This window comes from Triturus cristatus, chromosome 5_2 (genome assembly GCF_964204655.1).
Source record: "Triturus cristatus chromosome 5_2, aTriCri1.1, whole genome shotgun sequence".
Lineage (NCBI taxonomy): Eukaryota > Metazoa > Chordata > Amphibia > Caudata > Salamandridae > Triturus > Triturus cristatus.
The window spans coordinates 1,074,452,060-1,074,477,218 of record NC_140588.1 but is presented as its reverse complement, the minus strand read 5'-3'; the positions used below and the strand labels follow the sequence as shown (position 1 = coordinate 1,074,477,218).

At 43.2% G+C, this 25,159-nt stretch overlaps 2 protein-coding genes across 3 annotated transcripts in view; one reads left to right on the top strand and one right to left on the bottom strand.

Moving 5' to 3' along the window:
- LOC146829692 (serine protease 23-like) overlaps positions 1-25,159 on the top strand; it is a 1,412,546-nt gene that overhangs the window by 521,291 nt on the left and 866,096 nt on the right. The window lies entirely within an intron of this gene.
- Positions 1-25,159, bottom strand: part of LOC146829693 (nuclear cap-binding protein subunit 2-like) — a 58,080-nt gene that overhangs the window by 25,162 nt on the left and 7,759 nt on the right. Inside the window, exon 2 of the mRNA XM_085608395.1 lies at positions 4,775-4,956. Within this exon, the coding sequence (XP_085464521.1) occupies positions 4,775-4,956 (182 nt within the window). The remainder of the gene's footprint in view (positions 1-4,774; positions 4,957-25,159) is intronic.

The following is a 25,159-nucleotide window of genomic DNA, read 5'->3' as shown; positions in this document are numbered from 1 at the left end:
TCCCTAGAGTTAGTCCAACCCCTTCCTTGGGCATAAAGTATTAAACCTGACTACAGGACTTTGGATTTTACCTGGACTAAACTCTGCAAGCAGAAACCAAGTACTTCGAAGATCTACACCTCGCTGGACAACAGAAGAATCTCCATTGGAGTAAAGGTGTTACTTCCCCGCAGTAGCAGGTACCTAAACGCATCTGACCGGTTTGCATCTTCCGAGCTCCTGAGGACTCCAGAGATTTCTGCAACACAGGAGGTGGGTTCCCGAACGTCTCTGAGGTCGGTCTGCTCTCTCAGCAATCCTGAGACCAGTATCCCGCGTGGGGACCATGCAACCCGAACCCCTGTACACTGTGTACTTTTGCAGCAGCATATGCTTTTTGGCGATCCCTGAGGCTGTGCATTGGACTACGTGTAGTCTCGACCCCGAGCAGTACTTCCACCGAAGTTCTCTGGCCTCCACTCCACCAGTGCTCTGTGGGCTGGTGCTTTGTAATTCAGCTCAAGGTCCCTTCGCGATCCCTGGTCCGTTGGCCTGTGGGTCCTAGCGAGGGTCACTTTGAATTTCCTTGGGCTTCCCTGGTTGCCACAGACGTGCCCTGACTGCCCATAACTTGGAGGGTCCCCAGGACCTTGCTGGTCCTCATCGTAACTTGTTTTCTCTGCCCGCGTGGGTTGCCTTTGCCAAGGCTTGTTGTTGTTCAATCCAGACACTGACTCCTCAGCACTCCTTCGTGGGACAGCTCACCTCCAGACTTTGGTCGTCGTCTCCTGGTCCCCATGGCTGCAGAGTTCAGCATCCTATCTTCACACCTGAAGCACCCGACATCGGTGGGCATTCATCTATCGAGCCCCTGGTCACCCCGAAGTAACCCAGACTCTGTTCCCTCTGCTTTCAGATTCTTCTCACCTCGGATCCAGGCTTGGATTCCACCGGGCACTTTTAATCTTCCCAGCAGCAATACTTCTTCGCATCACGCTATTGAAAAAGACGAGGGTTTCAGACACCACCTGACCCATATGTACCCGGCTCCTCTGGGATAGATAACACTGGTCCCTCGGTACTCCCAAGGGTGCTGGCCTTAGAACCTTCTATGTTCCAAAGGGTTTGCTTGAAGTCCTCTCAGAAGTGTCCTTAAACTGTAATTTTCCAACCGCGACTTTCCCATGGAGTTGTACGGAGCTCTCGTCTGTGTTCCTTCACTGCACCCGTCCTCCGTGGGCTCCTTGTGTCACTCCTTTGGGTGGTTCCTTGGGGTCCCAGCGATTCTACGTGCTCTAGGAACTACGTCTAGTGAAGAGGTTTTTGTTATACCATTTTTTAGTATATGGTTTGGTCTCCCACTGGAGCCCGCTGTGTATTGTGCTATTTAATGTCGTTCTATTGATTAAGTATTGTGTGCTTTCTGCTCTAATCTCGTATAGAGATTAGTAGAGAGTGTTTAGTAATAAATACATATATTTTATATAACACTTGTGTGGTTCTACTTTCATTTGGTTACTCAGGAGGTTCTGGTCTGGTAAAACAAGCTGCTTTACATTCCTTCAAGAATAAGCCTAAAGCCTGGTTCTACTTTCATTTGGTTACTCAGGAGGTTCTGGTCTGGTAAAACAAGCTGCTTTACATTCCTTCAAGATTAAGCCTAAAGGCTGCTTTCCATAGCTACCACTAGGATAGCTTTCATAAAGGCTATCTTTATCCTAATCATCATAAGGGTCGGTTGGATTGGTGCAAGGTGCCCACTTTAATTAGTGGGCGCCAGGCCAACTTTTCACAATTGTTAGCACCATCAGGTCTGGTTAAAAGAGATAATAATGGAAGCTAGTTCTTCCTACGATAGGAAAGCAATACATGGCGCAAAAAAGACTTGCGAGGATGGAACTATGAAAAAACTATTAGAAGCAGCCAATAATAAGGATTTCAAGTTATTTTGGCACTTAGTCAAGTATCAGGATAAGAGATGATACAATAAACCAGTGGCACATATCCTAGCCAGTGAGTGGGTAGCACACTTTGGAGCCCTGTACTCAATAGAGGCTGATGACATCTCCTGCTTCCAATATCCACCAGCTTGTATGTCAAAATACCGCCAGCACTGAACAAACCCTTATTCCCATGGTTGACTGCATCAGCCCTTAAGTTGCGGAAAACAGGGAAGGTCCCTGGCCTGGATTAGATTCCATCTGACCTTTACAGATCTAACCCGGAAAAATGGATACCATACATAAATGCCCAATGCAATGCAATCTTCCCGTGTGGCCCAATTCTAGAAATATGGATGGGTGTGGAGATTGTCCCCAACTTTCAAAAAGGGATACCGCAATGAGCACCAGTTTCGTTACAGATGGACACATTCATTTATGTTAGGCATGGGGAGATTAAGTGATCTGTCCAGAATCACAGGATGTTGAGCGTCCGTGCCGAGACTCAAACCAGGTTCCCTGGCTTCGAGGTCGACAGCTCTAGCCGTAAGGCTACATCCTCTTCCCAAGGCTCTTGCCCATATATTCCAGATATAGTGTTTTTGAGTGTGCTTATCCATGATGAAAAAGTTTGGGCTCCACTAATTATACCTTTGTGCTATCACAGGACTGATCAATACCTAGAACACTCTAGACAACAAATTTCCAGGCCGCGTTCCGGAAAGAAATCCAGAAGCAAGCATCAAACCAGGGTTCTAGAATTCAAATTTACTATTTGGTGCTCTCTAAAAAACCTCAAATTAGGTCTGCAAGTTTGTTTTCACTCCCAGGTGCACAGTCTGCCAAAAGATTAACTTGACTCTGTGTTGTGATATGCTGCCCACGACCAACTCTGGCTAGCCATAACCTAAACAGATCCTGGAGTCAATTTACCCAAACTAGAATTATTTCCAGAAGAGGTTTCACAGTCCTTAGCTACATCAACATCCGGCATTGTGAAATCCTCTGGCTGAACAACAGCATTCATTTCAGCCAAAAACTTAGGATGGCTTTTTTTAATTCAACCCTAGCTTTGACTAACTGAATCGGTTATGATGATCACAACTTTTAATTCAAAGTTCACTATAAAGCCCAGCGGATGGAAGAGAGTTCATAGTGCCTACACAAAATAAAGACATGCCTTTGAAGACTGCCCTATCTAGCAGAGTTAACGCACATGTGTATACATGCAACCTAAATAAAAATTAGAAATCCCCTATGCCTATTTTGACTCCACCTACCAATTCTGCTGTAAAGACCTTAATTCCTACGAGTATGCATCAAAAACAATTATCTACTTGAACAGGTTTTTCAGTGATCATCCTGAAGAACAGATAGGGGCAGAGGTACATATACAAGGCAACGTGCGCAAGACAATTTCTAGGTCATTGCCCCGATTCAGAATCCAACAGACCGTGCTACAATATAGTGACAAAAAGGTGTTTCCAGCACATGACATTAGAAGGTTTTTTTTTTTTACTATGCTGTACAAGAAAAAGGGGCAGGCAGGAGGGTGGAAGCAAGGATAAGTCGCATAGCTTCTACACTTGCCTATCTTCAATGCTAAGAGTAAGACTCCTACAGGTGAAGGCATGCAAAACTACACCTTTTAAGAAGAGCTCCGATTATAATCTGTTATGTCTCTATAAACTGTACAGATGCAGTAAAGGTCATTTATCTGTAATGAATTTTAAGCTAGGGACTTTTGGTTTAAATTGTGTGCATTATGAGGACATCTTGCAATTTGGAAGGGGAATGTTTACATGACTACCTTTTCCTGTTGTCTACCAGAGAGCCAACCAGTAGGGCTGATTTTGATGTATTTTAACAATTTTAAGAATGAGAAGTCATAAGAAACACAAACTTAAGGATATTTTATAAATTGCCAGGGACTGTTACCCAGCGAGTAATAACAGTTCCAGAGGAAGTCTTTTGAGTATTCATGATTTTTCTTTTACTCTTTCACAGCAGGAGAGGCAATGATCGGGCATAGTGGGTAGGACTGCAGTTGCGCAATGCCCTAGGGCACAGAGTATGCCACGTACATCCAGGTAAAGTTTCATCAGATTTGCCGTTTTGTACAGCCTCATATTTAAACACTAGCCTCAAATTAGAAAGGAAAGAGCAAAAGTGCATCATGAAAGGAATCCCTCACACCTGGAAGCTACATCATTTATCAACAAGGAGGACAGCAGAAATAGATGCAAGGGGTGCAGAGAGAATGGGCCGTGCTGGAAATAAGCAGCAACAGAACAATGGGTGTGCCAACAGATATTAAACATAACATGCTTTAGATTTATCATCCAAGTATAGGAAAAGACACTGAAGAGAACATGGCATTACTGAAGAGCTGCGATTCCTAGATCATGAAATGTATCTTCCATTGAAGAAAACACGACAGGAACGCTGAACCTAGTAGTATGATGGATCGTTGCTGGGCAAATATGTTGCTGTAGGATTCCCAGGTACTGAGGAGTGGGTGCAGCGGTCAGTGTAAGCAAGGCAAATCAGCATACTAGGTTAGATTTAGCAATGAGAAGGCGTCAACTGCACTTATGCAGGGAGTTGTGTGCCACAACGGCTGCGCTTGGGCTTCTACGGACTAGAAACCAAACACACAAGTATCTCCTTATGACAGCCATCTCAAGCTAAAGTGAATGAGTACAAGCCATATAACCCTGCACAGAATATAAAATATAAAGTTATCAGTTTTATCCATCCCCACCAGGATATCATGCCGGGGAAGGATAATTTACAGAATCAGTCGGCAACCTTAAACAGCTGTGAGTGTGAGCCATGCCTGCCAAGAAGGATACTCTACAAAGCAGAAGCCACATGGAGTCTTCTTGACCTTATCAAGACCCATAACGATTTTCTTCACGTCGCCACACTTGGAGAAAAGCTCATGGATCTGCTCTTCGGTGGTGTAAAATGACAGGTTTCCGATGTAGAGTGTACTGGAGGTCAACAAATACTTCTCTTGTTGAAATCGGCTTCCCTGGACAAAAAGAGACAACAATTACAGCCATGCATGAGGCCCTAGACCAATGACAGAACACTAGGCAGAGCAGAGATGCAAATCAGAGACAGGTACATGTTTACTGAGAAGACTACAAGGATTGAACCCAAAGAGGACCCACAAGAACTGCACCAGGAAATACCACAAACCATAAAATATTTAACAGCAACCTTGTTATTGGAGTAATCATAAGGCTCTCACACTTAAACACTAAATCGACAACCATGCCTCAACCACACTAACAGTTTCAGTGATGAGAGGCTTTGCTAACTTAACCACACATTTTATAAATCTTTATTAATGTGGTTAAAGTACACAAGAACTAAGATCAAAGGAATTAGACAAATGAAATTCAGTAAATAAAAAATAAAAAAAAGTCAGTCCCTCGGATGTTAATTGACCTGGAGTGAGCTGTAAAAATTAACAGGACTTAAGTGCAGCACATGTTTCGGGATTTTTCATGGACCTATATGAAGATGTGAGGAAAACAAAATGGCCCCTATTCTGCCCACAGGTACCTGTATACTTAATGGTCTGCTGTGCTCCCAATCAGGTACTTGCTTTTGAAACAAGCAGACCAGATGGCCCTAGCTCACAAGACGTCACCTAAACCAAATGAGATAGTCATTTCAGGAACTTGAGGGAAGACTGCACTGTCCGGGGGGAGTAGAGTATGTGGATACATGTCTAGACTTGAACAGCGGTAAGCCACAAATCCCTAGCGCTCTACAATTATCCACCCCAGGAAAAGACAAATGGGAGGAGGCAGTGCTGTTCAGATGTGGACCATCAGCTTCAGGGAGATAGGAGTTACCCGTGATAAGTTGAAAATGCCAGAGATGAGTGGTGAATGCTCACTTTCCACCATCTACCAGGAGCCCTGATCCGTCAAGAAGGTTGTTTAAATATAATCTCCTCTCCATTTACAGTCCTACAGCAGGATTATCAACTGGCACGTGCAGAGACCTTCCGATATCTACAGGTCAGGCATGCCTTAAGGGCAGTGTTGCCGAAGGGAAAGGAGCTTCCGGAATCCTCACTATTTGAAGACCGGTTGCTAGACGACCCTCTTGAGAGCAAGGCAATAGCCTTTGTTTACCGTAAACTCGAATAACTCTCCCAAGCCCCTGATCGACCTCCGCGCCCATGGGAGTGAGACTTCGATCAATTGGAAGATGACGAATGGTCAGAAGCCCTAGTTTCACCCAGGGAGGTGGCTATCCGTTTACGGTTTAAAATTAGTACAGCTGAAGGTGCTCCATAGATCATGTATCGCCCGTACAACGCTGATAAAAATGTCAAGACTTAAACGATTGTACTGACTCTAATATGGCCTAATTCACTGTATCGGACTGTGAATCATTGTTAACCTTAATAAAATGTTTAATAAAAAAAAATATATATATATATATATATATATATATATATATATATATATATATATATATATATATATATATATCTATATATATATATGTATATATATATATATTCCAACCAAATCCGACTTCACATGAAAATCAGACACCGACACTGGAGATGCTTTCTGCCATCCGGCTTGGATATTTATTCTTACACGCAACGCGTTTCGGGACAACTCCCTTGATCACACAATTACATGCGAACAAATCAGTTTCTTTTAAAACCAAATGCAGAGTCACATGATTGGTTACTCAATAGACATGGTAAACAGACTATTATATGTTTTTCAATCGTCTTTGTGAAAAGTTGTCTTGACATAGTGCCAATAATCTCTTTACATCATTAATTACAATTCACTCAGTCACAAATGGATTGGATTTAAAAAGATACATATTATTTCATATATTTACAATTTAATCGACTCATCCATCTAGACACAATTTGAATATAGAGAAAATTTGACACTATTTAGAATACTTTAAATCATTATTTCATTAACATATAGTCCTTGTCATTCCATGTAACAAATTATATATAACACATCGTCAGATAATCTTTGTCCATAATTCATAGTTTTTGTGTAAGACAACCCACGGTGATTATTTCATTTCAAACCGCTGTTGATAGAAAAAAGGATAAAGGAGAAAGTCAAAGGACATATATTACTGCCTATTCTTCCAACGATGGTACTTGGATCAAGTTTTAAAATGATAAAGTGCTAGTGCTTGTTTTCAGACTATAATAAAGTGCAAGTGCCTCATTATGTGCAAAAACCGCAATCTTATCACAATAAAGTGCTAGTGCAATACAGTACTATTAATAGATCCTTTAAATACTTTTTGTCAAAGTCATATCATTACTTAGAAGCTCTCCTTATGACGATGTATTTACAAATAAAAAAACACGTAAGAGGAACAATCGTTTGTGACATAATGTAAGTTAAAATAACAATGAAGATTAAAAACCAAAACCAATTGATAGCGGTACCTATATTTTAAATGTACATGTAAGTCTTCTTCGACATTCATACCGTGAGGGCTCTTCGTATTAAACATGAGTATATATTTTGACTCCAATTTTCTTAGTTTGCTTTCTCTGTCGCCCCCTCTTTGATCTTTGGGAACTTGGTCAATGGCAAAGTACACCAGTTCATTCGGGTTTCCCTTGTGGACTTCATTTATGTGTCGAGCAACTACATAGTTTTTATCATTATTATTTATTGCCCTAAGATGCTGCAGTATACGTACATGAACCATGTGGATAGTACTGCCTACATACATCTTAGGACACGAGCACTTTAAAACGTAAACAACAAAGTCACTTTTACAATTAAGAGGTTTTCTTAGTTTCCAGGGACTGTTCAAAAGTGGGGATATTATTTGCTGCGTGTTCTTGCCATGCCTGCAAGCTTTACACTTAAAACATTTTTGGAAACCAGGGCTGACTTTCAGCCAACCACCTCCCTTTTTGGTTTCCATATTCGTTTTGAACAAATCATCTCTCATTGATTTGGCACGGTTGAAAGTCACCAAAGGATATCTCGAAATTTTCCCTTGAAGAATAGGGTCCTGTCTGACAAGGTGCCAATGCTCACTCAGGCTATCTCTCACTCTAGCCTGGTATGCACTGAAACCTGTAATCATGCGGATTTGACTCTCAGTCTGCTTCCTCTTTTGTTCCACTTTTTCACCATCTGGTTTTAATAATGCACTTCTTTCCATATTTTGTACCTTCAATTTTGCCTGATTTAATGTGTCCATCCTGTATCCTCTCTGGAGGAATCTATGAGTTAAGGCTCCCTGGGCTTTGCCTAGAGCAGCCGGTTCACTGCAGTTTCTTTTCATCCTTAAGTTCTCTGCATATGGGATACTCATTTTAAGTTTGGTTGGATGGAAACTAGCTGCGTGTAAAATTGAATTTCCAGCAGTAGGTTTTCTGTAAGTACAGGTTTGAATTGAATTTTGTGCAATGTATACCTCTAAGTCTAGATAAGTTACTCTCTCCGTACTTATTTCCTCAGTGAATTTTAGATTTAGCTGGTTTACGTTGATACTGTCGATGAACCTTTGGGCCGATTCTTTGGATCCGTTCCATATGATGAATAAATCATCAATGAAACGAATCCATTTGATGATATGATCTCTCCATTCATTGATATACTCAACTCTGAGCACCTGCTCCTCCCACCAGCCCATGTGTAGGTTGGCATAGCTGGGGGCGAAGCAGGTGCCCATCGCCGTGCCTTTAAGCTGCCTGTAGGTGTCACCTCCAAATAAAAAATGATTATTGGTGAGACACAACCTACACATCTCCAACAACATATTAGTGTGTTGGTAGAGGTTGATAGGTCTCAAATTTAGGAAGTGCCTCAAAGCCCTTAGCCCATCCTCATGGGCAATACTTGTATAAAGGCTCACGACGTCTAGCGTTATGAGGAGATAAGATTATTCCCATTTCACATTTTCAATTTCATTTAAAAAGTCCCTCGAGTCTTGGATATAAGCTGGTAGTGCTCTCACATATTGCTGTAGGAAAGAGTCCAGATATTTTGAGGTCGGTTCAAAAAGACTCCCTATGGCGGAAATGATGGGACGCCCAGGCGGTTTGTCCTTATTTTTATGGATTTTTGGTATTAGGTATAATATTGGTACCACTGGTTTATCCACCTTCAGAAACAAATATTCCGACTGCTTAATTAAACCTAATCCTCGCCATCTTGCAAGGTCCTTGTCAAATTTAAGTTTAACTTCCACTAGGTTACTATGAGGGACTAGTGAATAACACTCCTTATCCCTCAATTGTAAAGCTGCCTCACCATTATAAGCTTCTAGGGACCACAAAACCAAATTACCTCCTTTATCGGCCTGTCTCACTACTATGTCTGGTCTACTTTGAATTTTGACCATCACAGATTGGTATTTCTTGTCAAAACCTGTTTCATCTTTCAAAAATTCTTTGCTAGAACTTAAGGATATCTCCTTTAGATCTTTAATTACCAGGTCGGAGTATAGGTCTAACGCATCTTTAGGGGTGTTGGGTGTAAAATTAGATTTTGGTCTGAATTTGGTGGCAGAGCTGTCAAAAACATCTAGACAGAACAAATCATCAGCCTGACTGATTTCATCCACCATACTCTCACCAACCCCTTCCCTCATAAGTTGCTGACAGTCAAATAGTACCTGCATGTCCCCAACATCAAGGTTACCAGGTTCTTCACTGACCTCTTGATTTCTCTCCTTCCGGCTGGTGATTTTAGTGTCAAAGAATTTTTTCAGCTTCAGTTTCCTCACGAACTTGAAAAAGTCAATGCGCGTTTGCGTGTAGTTGAAATTAGCACGTTTACAAAAGGAAAAACCAAGTGAAAGGATTTTTGTTTCTTCTTCTGATAACAAGAGATCCGTTAGATTAATAACAGTTGACGTTATTTCTTCCATCCCTTGCGCTGGAACTGCTTCTTCTTTCCTGATCGTAGTTCCATGCCTGCCCCGTCGGTTTTTTCGTTGGCGTAATTTTCTTTTCTTTGACTTGGAAACGGTGGACGTAGATTTTGAGTCCGATCCTGGTATAAAAAACCGAATTCCTCAATTACAGACGGGGGATTCATCGTCGCTGATGGTTGTGATGCTCCATCCTCCGGGAGTGATTCTACATCGGAGCTAGCTACTGAACTCAGGTCAGAAGTTTCACCTGGGATGTTATATATAAAAATGGCAAGACTTGATTGCCATGATTGTACATGGGGATGTGGCTGGGAAGGGCTCCTTCCGCCACTTTATTAAGGATTGTCCAGTTATTCAGTCGTACCGGAGGAAGGTTATCTCCTGTATGAGACCGGTTCATTCTATGCCGATGCATATGTCGGCGAAGTAGTGTCTTTTTAATATTTGGGAGGACACCAATCTCACAAGCTGGGTTTTATAGTAGCTAAGTGAAATGTCGCTAGATTGTGGATTGCCCTGGTAGCCCCCAAGGTGAAGGAATGTAAGAGTGACATGGATTGGTGTATGGTGGCGGAACAAAACATATGAGAGCAGGGGTTGCCCAAACAATCTTACAATCCCATCTTAGCACAACCTGCAACGCCTGGCGTTTATAGTTGGGCTGGCAGAGTAATTTAGTTTGACTGATGAACAAGATGTAGTGGAAGCACACGATGGAGCACAAGGTTGGCTGAGCCTGAACTGTATAGAAGTGTGCTGTTGCCAGTCATACCGTTTGTGTGTTGCCTTGAAACCCTGGAAGTATGAATGTAGCTAGTGGCCCTGAAATGTTTGGCAGTGGCATAGACCAATATTATTAAAGCCTTGAAACCCTCCCGAAGCAATGAATCTCTGTGTAGTAAGGGTAACTGTGGCAGCCAGAAGGGAAGAAACCATCATAAAAAAGGATCTCAAAGAAAAGGAAATTTGATCAGCAACAGGAAATGGGAAGATGTTAAAAAAAACTCTGCATGCATCAAGAATGGACATGGGTACACTGGACATGATAGTTGTTGAAGGTGAAGCATCAATCCAAAGCTTCCTTGTCAGCGGTCATATGTCCGATGACAGAATGGCATTTCTGGAAGCTCAAGTGGACACTATGATAGAAGTGTGGAAATGTACAGAGCATCAATGGACAATATCCGCATATGGAATGCATCCGAAGCAGAAGAGGAACTCCATATTAATGGATATGTCCAAACAATGGGCACATCCTGCATCTTAAGCAAGGTGAGATGCTGTTAGTGGAAAGAGCACATCGAGTGGGACCTAAGAAGGCTGTTAGGACCACCTATGGGCATTTTAGTGAAAAGCTACTCCTATCCCCAGGAAGAAGCAATTCCTAGAGGGAAGAGGACGTTTGGGGGAGGAAATGAACCAACTATAGGATCTGGCCCATGCACTTATGAAAACATTCTTAAACAGGTTAAAACATGCTTAAACAGGTTGCAGACATTCTAAACAAGGAAAGTGGGAAATTCCGCTGGACCTTCCCATGCTGGCCTGCAGTTCCATATCAACGATAGAACCATCATATACAGGAGGTGCTGGAGGAGCTTAAAGCACTTGATATGCAAAGAGACCCATACCCAGGGCTTTATGCAAAGAGACCCCTACTAGCTCACAGGGTCATATGTGTGCAAACTTTCATACAGGAAGCAATGGCTGAGGCAGAGTTTGACAAGGCAAGTGAGAGGCAGAAGAACTGAAGTCAGGAACTGTCGAGTGGTGCGAGGCCGTTTAAGTGAGTGCCTAGAGTAATGTTGGGAATTAGGTTATCACTGGCTGGAGACTCATAATTGTAGCCAAGTGGAGAAGGGGGTGTTAAATGAGCTAGGACTGCATACAGTAGCCCTTGGAGAGATGACAAGCAGTGCGAGGTCACGGAGATGTCTGGCTGTTGGGGGGCTTTTCTTTGGGCAAGATGCTGTCTTCCAACTTGAACCAGATGATATATATGAAATCTCGGAGGTAAACGACTCAACAAACACTATAAAAATTAAATGGGTTTGGCGGAAAGGATGCGTTGCTGGATTACTTGGGTATGGAGAGGCACTCTGTATTGTATCATGGCATTTATAGATCGCTCACTAGCCCTTTGTGTAGCCCAGAAGCATTTGCCTACATGCGTAGCATGCTGTACCATGTAGGACAGTGGTCTTCAAACTTTTGTGAGGAAGCGCCCCATGTAGATAACAAAACAAAATAGCCACCTCCCCCCTAAAACATTTTTCACAATTCTATTAAATTTGCAATGTTTAAATATGTCTAGACTTAACCATTACAGGTATGTTAAACCTTTTAAAAATGCAATCAAATACATGATTGCCAAACATACTATTCTGGTTAGTTAGGCTTTACTAACGTGCAAAAGTATTCTCAGTGTGATTAGAAAGGGGGTGGGGAGGTTTGAAGAATATTTGGAGTCCCTTCTCGTTTGACACATTCTCCCAGCCAGGTATAAAGGACAAAAGAGGTTAGTAATGGCCTATTACAGAGTGGCTTACTGCTGATCATTTGTTTTCATCAGCATGACGCTTCTTTGAAACAGAGGCACTGCTCTCACCCATACATAAGGATCAAACTGGTTTTCTCCAAAAGATATACATTGGATAATGTCCGACGGAATCACCACGAGGAAAAGAAAAAGTTATGCTTGTCCTCGATAGCCATTGATGCAGAAAATGCCTTTAGCAAGGTGAGCTGGGCTTTTCTGGAACAGGCCATGGTCAGATTATGATTGGTGGGCATGATATATGCTCCATCAACATGGTAATGGATACTCGGAGCTGAAAGACCAAGTACACCAGAAGAAGTGCTTTCTTCATCTTTAACTTGACAAACCTTACCGATATCATTGCTTTTCATAATGGTTAATGAGCCCAGGGCATTGAGCATATGATTCTAAGTAGCAATTAAGGGTATCATGCACAAACTATTGCTGTTTGCAGATTTCAATGAGTGAATGCTGGAGTCTGTGCCACATCTTCTTGTGATACTGGTGGAATATGGCAATTACCACTAAATTCTACCAGACAGGCTTTGGAGTGAATGAAGGAATCAGTGTTATTTAAAGTCACAATTAATATCCGTCAGTGGCCTTTGTATGGCAAATAGCTCAGTATTGTTCAGGGGAATAAAGGATGATTTGAGAAACTTATAGATATATATATATATATTTCTCATGACTAGGCTGTACCGTCTATAAAAAATTAACATATTGCCAAGGATACAGTATCCGTTTCAGGCTTTGCCGCTCCACATAAACAGAAAGGTATCTGATAACTTCCAAAATACGTTGTTGAAATTTGTGTGGCAGGGAAAACTGCTGAGAACAACGAATGAGAAGGAAAGCTTGGGATTCCTGAACAAAATCCCCCATAACAGAGCTGCCTAACTGAGAATGCTTGGACAGAGGCCACTAATGGAATCCCAGACACTGGCTGCACGTGGACCATGCCACTGCTAACACTCATCGCTGGGACATTATTTGGTTACCAACGAGAAGTCAGAGATGTAATATGTACCAAAGCCAGGCAACAAGTTATTTCTTAGATTCATGGGACTCTTTTACAAATACCCAGAAGACTGACTATTTTCTCCATCAGCCCTGCCACCCCCCCCAGCCCCCCAAATTCATTTTAGTCCAGATACCCTGGAAAGGAAAAACCCAAGCATGTGTATGTAGAAGAAAAATGTAGGGCTATTTACTAACTTTTTTTAATGAAAAGATCAGATTTTTTGAGGCTGTAAAAATAAAATTTGTTCTGATTTTAGCACAAAGCAGATTATCAGTATATACGGCACTGGGCCATGCATATAAATTAGTCATGGCGGCAAAAAGATCACCAACACCCTTCGAGAGGTGAAATGGAAATACATAAAGTGATGTAGGTGTCTGTGGAGAACTATCCCATTAGAAACCCGAGTACTATTGAGAGACATCTTTAAAAGTAGCTTGTCAGGAAAGCATAAGGAATCATCCTTGGAGTCATGACAAGATGGCACAAAATGCTTGACAAATCAAGTAAGATGTTCCAGGCCATTACATGTCTAGCAGGCATGTCCAGTTAGGAAATTAATGGAAGGCGGTGCAGCATTCTGTAAACAACATGGGTTGCTTCCTGAATGGTGTACAAACTGGTAACAATATACTTGGTTTATTAACAGCTGTTGAGAGGATACCACAACCAGAACCTGGAGGATGGCGTGTCAACTACAGCTCGTGGCTAACCATAACAGATCTTGAAAGTAATAATCTAGCCAAAACAAGGAACATGTAGCAATGGAGGTACGGGAAAATATGGGACTGGAACACCTGGCTGTTCTTAACAAGGAGATATGACTCACGGTCATTTAACTTACTGTGTTACAGTTTAACAAAGTGCATGTGGAAAAGTGATATGTTAAGTTTGAGAGCATTGCAACTCTTCAGTTAAATTGGAGAGTTGGTGGCAGGGGAAGAAGTGAAAATGACATACCCACCTTTTTGTCCCGGACAGATGCAGTGTACTCATATGCCCGTAAGCATGTTTAATTAAAGATAAAATGAATGCCTTGAGCCTGCAGGCGCCGCCTATGGGATTGTGGGAGTTTCTCTTTGAACTTGGGTGGTTGTGAGGGTGGTGTGTGTGGAGGGGTGGGGGGGTAAGGGCGAATCTTTTGGTTGTATCTTGATTTACAGCCCAGACTGTTTTGCAACTTTGTTTAGCATGCATAAAATGGCACTGAAAGACATACTCAACAGGCAATTTCATTCTTTGGTACAACTGTTTTGACTTCGAACACAGAGGCCAAACTGAGTGTCTTGCAATATCTGACTGTGGGGACCATGGAAATCACTTCAGGTGTTAAAATACCATTGAAGCACAGCCTTCATGTTCCCCATTATCAAAACCCACAACCAGGATGAAGCTTTGAGGAGTGCATAAAGCGTACAAAGTACAGGGAAAATGTGCTAGAAAGTAAGTTGACGTGTTGGGAGAGGGACCCTGCCTTTTTGGTTTTAAACAATTATGGGTAAAAACAAATGCACATATTGAATTTGCTTTGGTCTACATTCAAACCCCTTCGAGCCAATGAGGACTCTTCACATTATGCTAGTTTAATCACATGATTATAAATAATAGTCCTACAACTACTAGTTGTTTCCACACAAACAAAACGTACAAATACTAATTCTCTTCCATAGATGAATGATCAAGCTAACAGGAGCAATCAAATGTATTGCTCTGGTAAAAATCTGGGCAGTTTTACACTAGGGTTAGTTGAAAATACTGTGCATCAAGAGCAAAGGGTAAAGATGAAACACCAGAAATAATCACACATTAGCCACATCAACACAATATAAACCCCCAGCAGAATCATTTATATAGAACTCAATTTGGTTAAGCTTATGTAATGTTTGCCTATCAATAGGTAAATTTTGATTATACAATTCCAGGTGTTTCACCAACCAAATGTACACAGGCTAAACAGAGCGCAATAGAGAGGCAGTGAACTGGTTAATGGACTAAAGTGAATATGGGAGATTTTTCTTTCGCCGTCCCTGATAATGCTGCCTATGTTGAAGTTTGGAGTTGCGGGAGGACCTCAAGCAGCACACAATGCGGTGTGGCTGAAGATTCTGGAGGTGTTCGAGGTTGGGGCTACTTGGAGCCCAGGGATCTTCTTGGAAGGAAGCAAACAAGCCTTTGCAACTGCAAGTTGACGCGTGCACAGGGGTTTGGTTATTGCAACCCCCACAAGGGAAACTGGCCTCAAACTTGGTGAGAGGGCAGGGCAGGCCTCGGGAGCTGTGGAAAACCACCACCTGCGTTGCAGAACCTTACGGAGTCCGAAGGAGCTCAGGATCAGCAGGCGTGTTGACTTAGTTGCGGTGCATGGGAATGCAGGGGTGTGACTCCTACACTCCAAAGGAGAGTCCTTCAAGTGTTTTTGATGCTTCACCGGCCTTAGAAGGTTCCTGTATGATGTACAGGCACAGACGTTGCAGCAGACTGGAAGGGCGACTAAGTCAGGCCCAAAAAGTTCAGAGGAGTTTACTTCCATGTCCTTTGTCCAGTTTCACGCCAGAGCGGGAGCCAACGGCTCCAGGAACTGGTTTGAACTGGACTATGCACGGTGACACCAAATGTGCCCCTCATGCAGACTGTGGCGCTGGCAAGTGAACCCACCCGGTCCCAATACAGGGCTCGACAAATCCACTCGACCGCTCGCATTTGCGAGGTAAATTTAATGAGGTCGAGCTATTTTTAGGTCCTACTTGCCCTTTCTGGCGAGTAGGAAACATACTAACTTTTGTCCTCTGTCTTTGAAAACGGAGCAAATGTGACAAGATAACAAGATTTAAAGGCCTTTTTATTGCTCACAAAGCAAATGAGCAATAAAGATGCCTTTAAATCTTGTTATCTTGTCACTTTTGCTCCGCTTTAGGTCTAGGAGATTTTTCAAGGTACTAGACCTGCAGGACTAGTACCATTTTTCAGATTTTTCGGGCCCTGCAATACACTAAATCCTGTCTGGGAGGTGGTCTTCCCCTGCTCGAGCTTGGCTCAGCAGCAGGAGGGCAGAAATGAGACTCTGGTCGGCAGCAACCGTTATCGTGCTGTCCGGGTCCAGAAGGTTGACATCAGGAACACTGAGAGCCTAACAGAGGGCTCTCCCCAGGGGTGTGGAATTTAATAAAATATCTACTTGTCCATGGGGCAGGTTGCTTCATAAATCTACTTGTCCTGTAACTAAATCCACTTGCCCCTTTGGTGCCATGTAGCGTGGCGACAAATTATGGCAGCAATCTCATTATATAAGAGCTCTGATATGGCCTCTCTGATTATGCCAGGGCTCATACCATATTGGTGTTTGAAAACCTGCAATCTCTTTATGTTGCCGCAAATCTACATACTAGAGCTAAAGGTAGTGGTAAGCAATAGTCCCACGGTTAGAATGCCCTTTTGAGTCCGTGCAAACCTACTAACTTGCATGTTTTAAGGGTTGTCAACAATTTTTCTCTAATCTTTTTCCATACTGAGAAGTGTTGGAAATTTACTCTTGACAATGGCAGACATAAACCTTCTTCCAGAGTAGGGGAAAAAGTGGTTGGAGGGAAAGTGAACTTGCAAGCACTCAGATTTCCGCATGAGCAAATCTACACATGCATATTTGCTCATGCTAAAATGCAGTTCACAAATATTTTCTAAGAGTACTGTTTCTTGTCCTAATTCTGTAAATTCTTGGTAATCCACGAAAAGCTGTATAGCTGCACTTAATGTAAGGACATATACCATGGGTGCACTTTTGAGACGTTCTGTAATAATTGAATCCCTGATTTGGTCTGACGTTGGCACTGACCTTTTGTGTTTATTAAAATTCTGACTCTCTCTGCATCGGCTGACTTCACTGTGAGTGACAGCATTCTGCTCTTGCACAAGGAGCATATCGGCACAGAAAGTAGTTCTGTTCAGTGCCAGTAACTACTGTGGCAGTGCGTGCTTCGAGACCAAAAACTATTTTTGATTTTGCCAATGTTTGTTATAATGGTGAGGGCCTGGCAGCTCCCACACCAATAAGGTTTTACAAAAACCATGCCAAAACAAGTCACACATTGACAAAACTAAAAAGATGGCCGTCAATTTCAGACCTACTGGCTTTGCCAATGTTTATTTTTTTGTTTCCCATAATCTTCTTGAAACTGGTTACACTGATTTTCCATTATGAATATTTTCGGCAAATACTAGCGTGCAATAAGACGTGTTACTAAATGATGCTGCAAAGAAATGGTACCTGAAATTTTACAGTAGCATGCCACCTATGGTGGTTGAGGGCATTTGTCCTGAAAGGGATTGCTCCCCCAGAGGGGCTTTATTGAGAGACACATTATCACCACACTTTTTGATAGACCCGAGAAAAAGTGGGGGTTACCATAGAAGCAGATCCTACTTTCCTACAATCGTGTTCACCTCACAGTAGCCCACCTTAGGGTGGTGTTAGCCAAGAGGTGGCACGCCTACCTGACTAGCTAATTTTCCCATCCGTCCAAGTGCCTGGGGGTGGGCCTCGGGACAGGGGAGATGGGGGCTTCCTCTACTGTGAGGGGAGCCAGATCTGCATTCCAAGAAGGAAGGGGCTTCTTTGAAGCTTGCCAGCCCAAGGAGGCTAATCAGCAGGTCATCCTATGGGAGGGAGTGTTACACTCTCGATGAAGAGAACACAGATTTCTATTGAACTTTCAAGAGGCATGCTTCCCCAGGTACTTGCTCAAAATTCTTATTGCACGCCACTTAATTGGAGTAGAGTATTGAGCATTCCCCAAGGATACAAAGTCTCCCGGAAGGACCACCCCACCCACCCTGGTGGAGGAATCGCCATCGTCCACAAATCCACCCTCCGGCTGAGCACACTCCCCGAGGAGCCCACGGACCTGATGGAACACCTACACAGCCCTACCACCAACCTCCGAGGAACCCTTATCAACCAACCCCCCGGACCATTCACCAACTCCATCATGGACATCATTTCCCCGCCGCCATCGCGTCCACCAACTACACCTTGCTGGGAGACCTAACTTCCACCTCGACAACAAATTAGACCCCAACACCACATCCCTCCTGGACAACCTCCACAACACTGGACTCCGTCAGATCGTGGCCGAACCCACACACTCAGCAGGACACACCCTCAACCCCCTCTTCACAACAGGAAACTACATCACTTTCAGCCACACCACCGACCTCCCGTGGACAGACCATCGAAGCATCCACTTCACCTTCAGAACACCACCATCCACAGACCCCAGCATCTGCTCCCACGAAGAAACTGGACCACAATTACATACGACCAACTCACCGCTTCACTCTGCAACTCCCCCACAACCATCGCGGAAGACGACGACCCCAACACCGCAACCCGAACTATGCACAGTTGGATCTCCGACAGAGCCAACACCATAGCCCCCCCCTCAAGAACAACAACACACATGCAAAGAAAGCCAGATGGTTTACCACCGAACTTCGAGGGTCCAGACGCACATGCCGCCGCCTCAAAGGCCTGGAGGAACTCCAAATCCACAGAAGCCCACAAAAACTTCAGAGCAGCCACCAACGCCCACCACCAACTAATCAGAAATACGACAAAAACAGTGACCAATGACAGAATCTCCACACACGTGCACAACAAAGAGCTCTTCAGCATCATCAAGGAGTTCGCCCAACCCACCAGCGAGTATACAGACATCCCTCCATCACAAGACCTCTGCGACAAACTCAGCTCCTTCTTCGACCACAAAATAAGGAACATTTACGACAACTTCGACGAAGACAGCCAACACACTGAACCCTCACCAACCACCCGACACCCTGAAGCCAACGATTGACAGCCCTCACCACCGAAGACACACTGAGGACGATGAAGTCAATCCACTCCGGGGCCCCCAGCCCCATCTGTCCCCACCACATCTTCAACAGAGCCGCCGACACCATTGCACCCATACTCCGCCAAACCATCAATCGCTCCCTAGTGAACGCCTTCTTCCCCGACGACTGGAAGCACGCCCATATCAACCCCCTCCTGAATAAGCCCTCAGCCGACCCCACCGACCTCAAAAACTACAGACCCATCTCCCTGCTCCCGTCCCCTGCTAAAGTCATCGAGAAAGCCATCAACAGCCAACTTGCCACCTTCATCGAAGAGCAAAACATCCTCTACTCCTCCCAATCTGGCTTCAGATAAAACCACAGCACAGAGACCGCCCTCCTCGCCGCAACAGACAACATCTGCTCCCTCCTGGACAGAGGAGAAACAGTAGCACTCATCCCCCTTAACCTCTCAGCGGCCTTCGACACAGTCTCTCACCGCAACCTAACATGCAAACTTCGTGATGCAGGGAGCAGGCTCTCGACTGGATTCACTCTTTCCTCTCCTGCAGAACGCAGCGGGTCAGACTCTCTCCCTTCCTCTCAGGCCCTGCACCAACCACCTGCAGAGTCCCCCAGGGATTCTCCTTCAGCCCCACGCTGTTCAACATCTACATGGCTCTGCTCACCCCCATCGACAGAACTCACGGACTCAACATTGTTTCATACTCAGACGACACTCAACTCATCCTCTCCTTATCCAACGTACCCAACGCAGCAAAAACAACTTTCAAGAAGGCATGGAAGCAGTCGCGAAATGGAGGAAAAGCAGCTGCCTACACTCAACACTGACAAAACAGAAGTACTCATTATGGGCCCACACCCGACGCCTGGAGGCCCCCTGCTCTCGGAAGCCCGCCCACCCCCCCTCGGACCATGCACCCAACCTCAGAATCATCCTGGACTCCAAACTCAAAATTGACCGCCAGATCAACTCCGTCGCATCCTCCTGCTTCCACACCCTCCGCAAGACCTTCAAATGGACACCCCCCAGCACAGAAAGACCGTCACTAACTCCCTCATCACCAGCAGACTTGACTACGGCAACGCACTCTAAGCCGGAACTAAAGCCTCACCCGCAAGCTACAAAACATCCAGAAAGCCGCCGCAAGACTGGTCCTCAATCTGCCAAGACACTGCCACATCTCCCAGCACCTGCGCACACTCCACTGGCTTCTCATCGGGGCTAGAATCACCTTCAAGATTCTCACCCACACACACAAAGCCCTCCACAACACCGGACCAGAATACCTGAACAGCCGACTCGAATTCCACGCACCCCAAAGGACCCTACGATCAGCCCAGCTCTCCTACGCCGTGGTCTCCCGCGCCAGGAAGTCCAGGTCGGGAGGCTGCTCCTTCTCCTTCCTCGCGGCCAGAGCCTGGAACGCCCTAGCGCTCCACCTCAGGCAAACAACATCACTCCCCATCTTCACCAGAAACCTCAAAACCTGGCTCTGCGATAGACCTCCTCCTTGGTGGACTGGAACCTGCACCTCCCCCCACCCCTCCCCAGCACTTTAAGTCCCTTACGGGCGAGTAGTCGCGCTCAACAAAACCATGATTGATTAACATCGAAGATCTCAGTAGATAATGAACAAGCAATTGGTGGTTATCTGCATCACACATATATACAGTACATATCGCAGTCATGGCAAATCTGCAAAATGTTCCCACCTTTTCTCCTTCGGGTTTTCTTTTTGCATTTTTAAAAATGGATGCTTACGATATTGTGTGTATTGATCCCACACACCCTGCCTACAACATCTACTGATCTTACATCTCAGAGAAATTATAGCAAATGCTAATTTCCTACCATACAGGGTGGATTAAAAGAATAAAGATCTGGTGAAAAAAAAATCTTATTTAAAGGTGTTGGCTGTCCACAAGGTTTCTTTATTGAAAATTAAGCCAAAAACAGTTTTTCATCTTGAATTAATACAATAAAAAAAGCTTTCTTTATCCGAGAAATGATTAGAATTTTAAACCCCAAGCAACAGACAAAACATACAAACAGCATCATCAGCTAAACATGCAACGGGGTGCATATCATAACTTAAACTGCACTAGAGTAGCCAACATCAATCTAGCCCACGACAGTGGCTACAGATATTAAATTTAACCGAAATTGACTAGAGTGGAAAGAAATAGTTTGGATATCGTTTTCCACTACCAGTTTGGGCACTTACAGCAAAGCAGGATTTAAGACAAACCATGAAACGTAATCATACTCTAGGGGCTGCTCTGAAATCACTCAGTATTATCTAAACATACATTTTCCTTGTCGTTAACAATTGTTCAGGAAGCTTGTTTCGGGACTAAACTTGCCAGGGTTATTTTAATTGACAGCAATTCTGAGTCCTCAACCATCAACGCTTCTTCATCTCCTCCTTCAAGGGAACGTGATTATAGTAATCCTTTTGGACACTGATTAAATACTTAAAACCCCAACCTTAACTATCTAGGAGAACCACAGAACTGATAAAGTAAACATTTTATTATATTAAAAAAATATATGCTATACAGCAGATGTTAACTGGTACTACATAAATAAAAACCAACACCCGCACTTTTACATTAACTACTCCTATCACAGGCACATTTTGCAAATATCCAAAGGGGAGGGGATTTTAAAGCTTAACTGTACATACAAATGAAGAGGAAAACCACTGGAAATGTATATAATGTGAGAATAAGTGGATTTAGTGTTAGGGAATTGAAAACTGGTACTGCATTGTACATAGCATTGGTCAGAGAGCAGTCCATGGAAAATACATGTTAATTGTCACAGGCAATGATACCAATCACACTAAAAAATGGTGAGAAAGAAGATACTTCAGATAAACAGGGAAATGCGCTTACCTGTCAAAACAGCAACATTTAGGTCAATGGAGCCGGATAACTGAAGCTGCAAACATAACTACGGTCATGTTCCAACTATAACAAATGGTTTCTGGTATGTTTGTCATACAATCCTCAAAAGGAACGCTGAAGTTCATACAACTCTTGCTACGTCATTACGATTTAAACTCATTATCACATCGCAGAGATATGTAGATTATCAAATTGAAGCTTATTAGTGAAAAGATAGTCACAAAACCCATGCGGTTTTCAATCTAAAGAAATGTAAAGTACATCAGCAGTTCATAAGAGACTTCATCAGAATGTGTGTTCGGTAGTACTAAAAGCGTGACCTAGCTGTTCACAAATGGAGATAAAAGTATGAGTTTTAAATATGGGAGAGGTGAAGTCTTATGAGAATTGTTATCGCTTACTCCCTTAACAGGAAAGCTTGAAATGATTGAACCCGTTCTTGGCCACGGCAACTGTTCAACCCAATAAGCACTATGGAATTGAAATCATGCCACAAAAAATACCCTTGGAATGTGGCTTTAACCCAAGGCAACTCAGGTAAGAGACAAGAGGTATTGCTTCAAAGCAAAAAGTAACCTTGTCTCAAATGACAACCTCTTAAAGCATACCTTCAACTACCAACACAGGAAGGCAAACAGCTGCTTTACTACAAAGTGAGCACTTAGCCAAGAAACTTGTCATTACTACAAGATGCAGCCACACTGAAGTCACAAGTAAGGTGCTAGATAGAATATGGATCTTCACTGAATGTGCTAGCTCAGGAAATCAAAGGCATATCAGGAACCCAAAGCGATCCTTTCCCACATTCAAAAGTTCTGAAAAAGCAGACAAGTTGGGGTTACGCAATTAATTAATATTCAATTTTAGAGGGAAAATAGTGGTTGAATTAACGAGGGACAGTCCGCAATCGCAGATTGCCTCATCGAAAATAATTACATGTTTTACAACACCATATTTACACGCCTCCTGCTCACCAAAGCTTTAGGAGGTGCTCATGCCAGAGGTGTTAATCGTCAGTCCCGGAGGGAGGGCTGCCAGTCACACAGCCTAGCCTCCGAAGGTACTGCCCTCTGCCAGCTCCAAACTTTGCAGCAACTTCCACGATCGCCATCCAGATATAAAGAAATAAAGAGAAAAACACATTAAAGCAACAACACATCCACAAAGCGCTAAACTACTTATGTAGGAGTAAACTCTGGTCAGAGTACAAGTCCCTAAAGTGTCCAAGTGGGAACAGTTAATTAATGAACATGTAAAATTGAAAATGCAATTGCTAGGTTTTCTGCTGTTTGAACATCCTTGGACGGACCCACATTAATTTTACATTTAGCAATATATCTTTCACGCGATTCATGCCATCACTTACACAAAACACACCAATGTACTAAGCTCAGTGTTCCTGACATTTTGCCAATAAACTATGAATTTCTAGTTGTATATTTACGTGGGTTGCTGAATTTTCTGCAGCTACTCCCTCTCAGGTTGCGTACAACAAACTAAAAAAACAAAGTTATCTTTCCCATAAATATACATCTCAATGAAATACATAAAATGAAAGTTGGAAGCCTGGATACTGGGTTTCCAATCAACATAACTATCCCCATTAACAAGACTCTTTCCATTTGCCCGTCATGCCTATATGTAACAGCATTCTTAGCCGCATACCATTTAAACAGGAGTACATGATATTTTACATCTCCCAGCTTGCTCCTCTGTCTTTCCACAATGTATGGTATTTTTCCTCCTGGTGCACTTTTCAAATAATGTATTTACTTTAAAAGGGCCCAGTTGCTGCAAGGTGTTATGGAGTATTTTTTCAATTTGTCTCTGAATTTTAATTTATGGTTGTTTGTTTCAATACTTTATTCGATAGATATTTATCATAAAAGTACAAACATGCAAAATACATAAAAACAATCCATCCATAGTACTACAATTACATCCAGAACAGCAAATAGCGAATTAAAAAGGGACAAAAGATAAAAACAGAGTTTAAAACAATGCTTTCTTCAGTCATGAGAATTTATATATTACCCAGCAGCCTAGAGCGGATTAACCAGGCACCCGCGAGGTATTTAGCAACCCCACAGATGGTATACATAGAAACAGTATTGGTTAAAATAATACGCATGGCTGATCTGTGATCCCTTACTCCCAGCTCCCTGCATACAGGTTTCAACCATTTAGCCCTAACGAACTTGTAGGCTGAACAAGCAAATAAAAAATGGCCAAGGGTTTCCTCTGGACATTGGCAACCTGGGCAATTTAGATCAAGCCCCCCCCCTCCCCCCCCCCCCCTTGGCCTTCCACCTTTCCAAAAAAAATTTAAGGGGAAGAGTGCCATATCTTAGTTTCAAGAACAAAGTTCTATCTCTAGGTAGTTGGATAAAATCTAAAAAGGGTTCCAACTTCATAGATGGTTTATGGTCAAGAAAGTTCATCGTTAAAGTTCCCAGGTTTGAGTTATTGTTAACCTTGGCCTCAACCCAGTCCCAGTATAATTTCTTTACAATTTGTTTTACAGGGGGGACTTGTGTGGCCCAGGACTCCCCCAGGCCTATTGATACTACCAGTTTCTTAAGGTTGTTGAGCCACTTTATTTGGTGAGAAACATTTAAGGATATTAACTCGTCCAACACTCGAGCATATCCGGCTAATTCCTGGGATCTTCTAAGGCGCACCCAAAATAACAGCGGCCTTAGTTGAACTTTGTCCGAGATTGATTTTTTACCCATATCAAAAAATAATGGTAACAGAGGGGTTGAAACTGGAAGTGAGACTAGATCTCTGATAAACGTATTTTCTGCAGTTGCCAGGACCTTAGTGTTTTCAGCACCCCATAATTCGGAGCCATAGACTGCCGAGGCTAAAGCCTTCCCTTCATAGACTACCAAGGCAGGGGCAACCGGTCTACTAATAGAGAGGCGCTGATTCTTTAGTATGGCACCGGAAACCCTTTTGAGGTTTAGTACCATTTTTGATATATGGGAATCC